The 3,419-nt window shown below is 32.0% G+C and overlaps 1 protein-coding gene and 1 long non-coding RNA gene across 2 annotated transcripts; both read left to right on the top strand.

Annotated features, from left to right (window-relative positions):
- Nucleotides 1-1,061: 1,061 nt before the first annotated feature.
- LOC117916469 lies at nt 1,062-1,701 on the top strand. The gene is made up of 3 exons (XR_004651564.1): nt 1,062-1,101; nt 1,195-1,320; nt 1,410-1,701. It is a non-coding gene; the product is annotated as an uncharacterized LOC117916469 (long non-coding RNA).
- A 283-nt stretch (nt 1,702-1,984) lies between these two features.
- LOC117916967 lies at nt 1,985-3,419 on the top strand. Its single transcript, XM_034833206.1, has 5 exons — nt 1,985-2,061; nt 2,685-2,777; nt 2,900-3,040; nt 3,121-3,221; nt 3,320-3,419. The coding sequence occupies exons 1-5, from the start codon at nt 2,038-2,040 to the stop codon at nt 3,417-3,419; spliced, it is 459 nt and encodes a 152-aa protein (XP_034689097.1). The 5' UTR covers nt 1,985-2,037.

Below are 3,419 nucleotides of genomic sequence, written 5' to 3'. Positions count from 1 at the left end.
TTAGAATTTAAATTATGTGACCAATTAATGTAGTTGAGAAAAAAATTGGGCAAGAAGTGGAATGCACTTTCAAAAGTAGAAAAAGAAAATTTCATGGCAAAGTCCAAAGAAAGTTCAAAACAATATTCACTTCAAAAGGGTGTGGTTCAAAGGTAAATTTTTTTTGTAATGAATATTTAATTTCTTTACTTATGTATTTGTTGGAAATTATATTAATGTAAACATGTTTGATGTTTGTGTATCTTTTCAGTTATATCTTCAGACTCGATGCTCCCCCGAGCGAGTGATTAGAGTGATTGAAAAATTAGAACCAAAGCAAAAGACAACCATAGAAGAAATAGGATTTGGTAGCCTCTTGCAACTTCGATGTAGGAAAATTGATCATGGGTTATGTCTTTGGTTGATAAATAGTTTTAATCCGAACACTTATATGTTACAGTTGTATAATACTTGTATCAAATTATCCCCCATTGATGTTGAATTTATTATGGGATTGAGGGTAAGAGGGTTCAAGATTGGCATGAACAAAAATGTTGGCCATAAGAATGATTTATGTAAAAAATATTGTGATAAAAAAGGGTGATTGCCATTAGTGATGTTAGAAAATCAAATTAGGGAGGATAAAGAGGGTGGAAACGATTTTAAAGTTCGTTTTGTATTATTTGTGTTGGGTGCATTATTGTGCCCAACAATGAAGCTTTTTGTGAATCGTTCTTTCTTACATCTTGTGGAAGACATCGATTCAATAAAGAAGATGAATTGGGCAGAATTTGTGTTGTCCTATCTTGTGCACGGGATTGAAGAGTTTAAGAAGAAACAACAAAGTGGAGTTTGCGGTTGCTTATTGTTTTTAATGGTAATGTCCTTGTAATTAATTTACATCATAGTGAAATACGATTTTGTTTTAATATAATTTATGAACTAACTATATATCTATGTCAAATATACTCGTAGTTATTCTACCACGAGCATATATCGTTTGAAGAGAAATTTCTACCACTATATACTCGACCTTCTCCTCGGATTACTGCTTGAGGAGATGATGAAGTATTGGACAAGAAACGAAGATTGAAAAAACTTGGTGGATATGCAAATGAGAATGTAAGTTATAGTTTTGAAAGTCGTTTACTATTGATTTAAGTTTTTAGTGATTTAAAATCTAATATGTATTATATTTTGATGAATATATTGTAGCTCAAAATATGGGTGATAGAAAATGAGATAAGGGATTGCGTTGATGGAAATGCAACGACAATGGCGAGTGAGAATGAGGACGATGAGAAATTTGTCATCAATCTAAACAAAGATGTTATTAAACGAGTAAGTGTTTTACAATATTCATCGTGACTAACGGTGTTTTACAACCTTTGTATTATGATGTTATTAATCACGTTCGTATATATCACTAGGTTGATGGTGGGAACTTAATGGAGATGGATAAAACCTTTCAACAATTAAAGACACATCTAATTGATATGGCTTATGGTGCAAGTAGTAGTAGTTGTGATCAAATTTTGGCTAAATTTGAGGAGAATTATACTACAGTGAAAGGTCTCTTCCTTAGGTCAAGCGGAAAACCTTTGAGAATGCACGAGGAAGGAACGAAGAATGACATGCTCTCATGCAAGAGAAGTTTGGAAGATACGAACAATATGAATGTGAATGAACATTATCTTCACACTTTGTCAAATGAGAAGTTATGCACTAAGGACTTGAATGAAAAGAATGAAGATGCATGTGCTACATCAATTGAAGTGCATATCATTCCAGACGAAAATCAAAATATTTTACCACTTCCAATCAAAAGGAGTAGAAGAGATTATGGAAAGGTATGTATCATATAAAAGGAAAAATTATTTTCTTTACAACTACTTAACCATTATATAGTAAATAGATGTATATTAATGGCATTTTCCATATTAGGAACCATTACGAGCACTATGTGGTTATCCTAATCATGTCATGAAAACACGTTCATCAAGGGAGAGGAAACCAACTAAATTCAAGGTCTCCCCGTTTGTACACAATTTAAGGAAGATGGTAAAACGTGAAGCATCAGAGGTATAATACAAATAGTTTAATATCATTGTTCTTATTTTTTATACTTAACATATATAGTTAATAATTATGTCTTGTTTTCGAATTAGTCAATCCCCATGTCCATTCGTGAAGACGTGGTGGATACTCAATCATTCAATGTACTTCAATCTCTTGTCGCTGATTATGTTTTCAATAAAGCATTGTCAAAAAGGTTTGTCGTATCTAGAACATTCATAGATGTGTTGTTACAATTTTAGCCTTCATATGCTTCCAATTTACTCAAGTTTGTTTGAACATATTATTATTTTAGTGAGCTTCTTGTTGACTTTGGTCGTGAACATGGAGTTCGTGGAGATTTTGAGTGCTTACGTCCTAGACAAAATTTGATGGATGTTGTAAGTACCTACTTCATTTATATCAAATGCATGCTATATTAGTTAAATAAATTTATTGAAGTTATTGTTCAACAACAGGTAATAAATCTAGAAGCCTCAAAGCTAAATTATTTTGAAAGACAATTCATAGGCATACGAAGTATAAGATGCTATCTTTCCACGACATTTTCAGTAAGCTCATATTTCTCTTGTTGTTTACTTACATATTAAGTACAATATACTAATGTTCATATTATGTTTTCTTATTAGCAAATGATTTTGTGTGGGAGTCCTCATCCTTTTTTCGATAGAAAAACATCCATCGTGAGTAAGTACATTAGCGAATTGGATGATTGCGAGAAGGTTAGTACTTATTTCTAATGTTTAATTGCATATATGAAATTTAGAATAGATATTGTTTTCACCTATAATATAGTAGATTTTTTGTGCCCCAACTCATATATATTGTTTTTCTAACTTTACAGCTATTTATTCCAATGCATGACGAATGCCCTGGTCATTGGTATCTGTGCGTCATTGACTTCAAAAACTCTCATATCCAAATTTTGGATTCATTACGATCGAAGAATCGAGACAAGTTCCGGTTTCAGAGTGTCAAAACAGTGGTATGCTTTCATGTTTATATTTTTCTTCTATTCTATTTTTTTTCTCTTCCATATTTATTAACACTTTCATAATAAATTAGGTTGAATTTTGTCAAACGTTCTTCAAACTGTATGACATAGGGAAAGATGTCTTCCAATTCTCCATTGATTGGGCTCCTTCGATTCTGACCCAAGAGAATGGGTTAGTATGAATACATAACTCACATTACTATTCTTTTTCTGAGGTATAATTAGACAACCATTCAATAAGTTGTTTTGCTTTTCTTTTCTCTTTCTTAGGTGGGACTGTGGAGTGCATGTCATTAGACATATGCAGAGATTCAAAAATGGTGATTCGATGACAAGGTCCGACTTTTGTAATTCTGTTAAAATACGTTGA

Source organism: Vitis riparia, chromosome 6 (genome assembly GCF_004353265.1).
Source record: "Vitis riparia cultivar Riparia Gloire de Montpellier isolate 1030 chromosome 6, EGFV_Vit.rip_1.0, whole genome shotgun sequence".
Classification (NCBI taxonomy): Eukaryota; Viridiplantae; Streptophyta; class Magnoliopsida; order Vitales; family Vitaceae; genus Vitis; species Vitis riparia.
The sequence above is the reverse complement of the archived record's forward strand: the minus strand, read 5'-3'. Positions and strand labels throughout refer to the sequence as shown.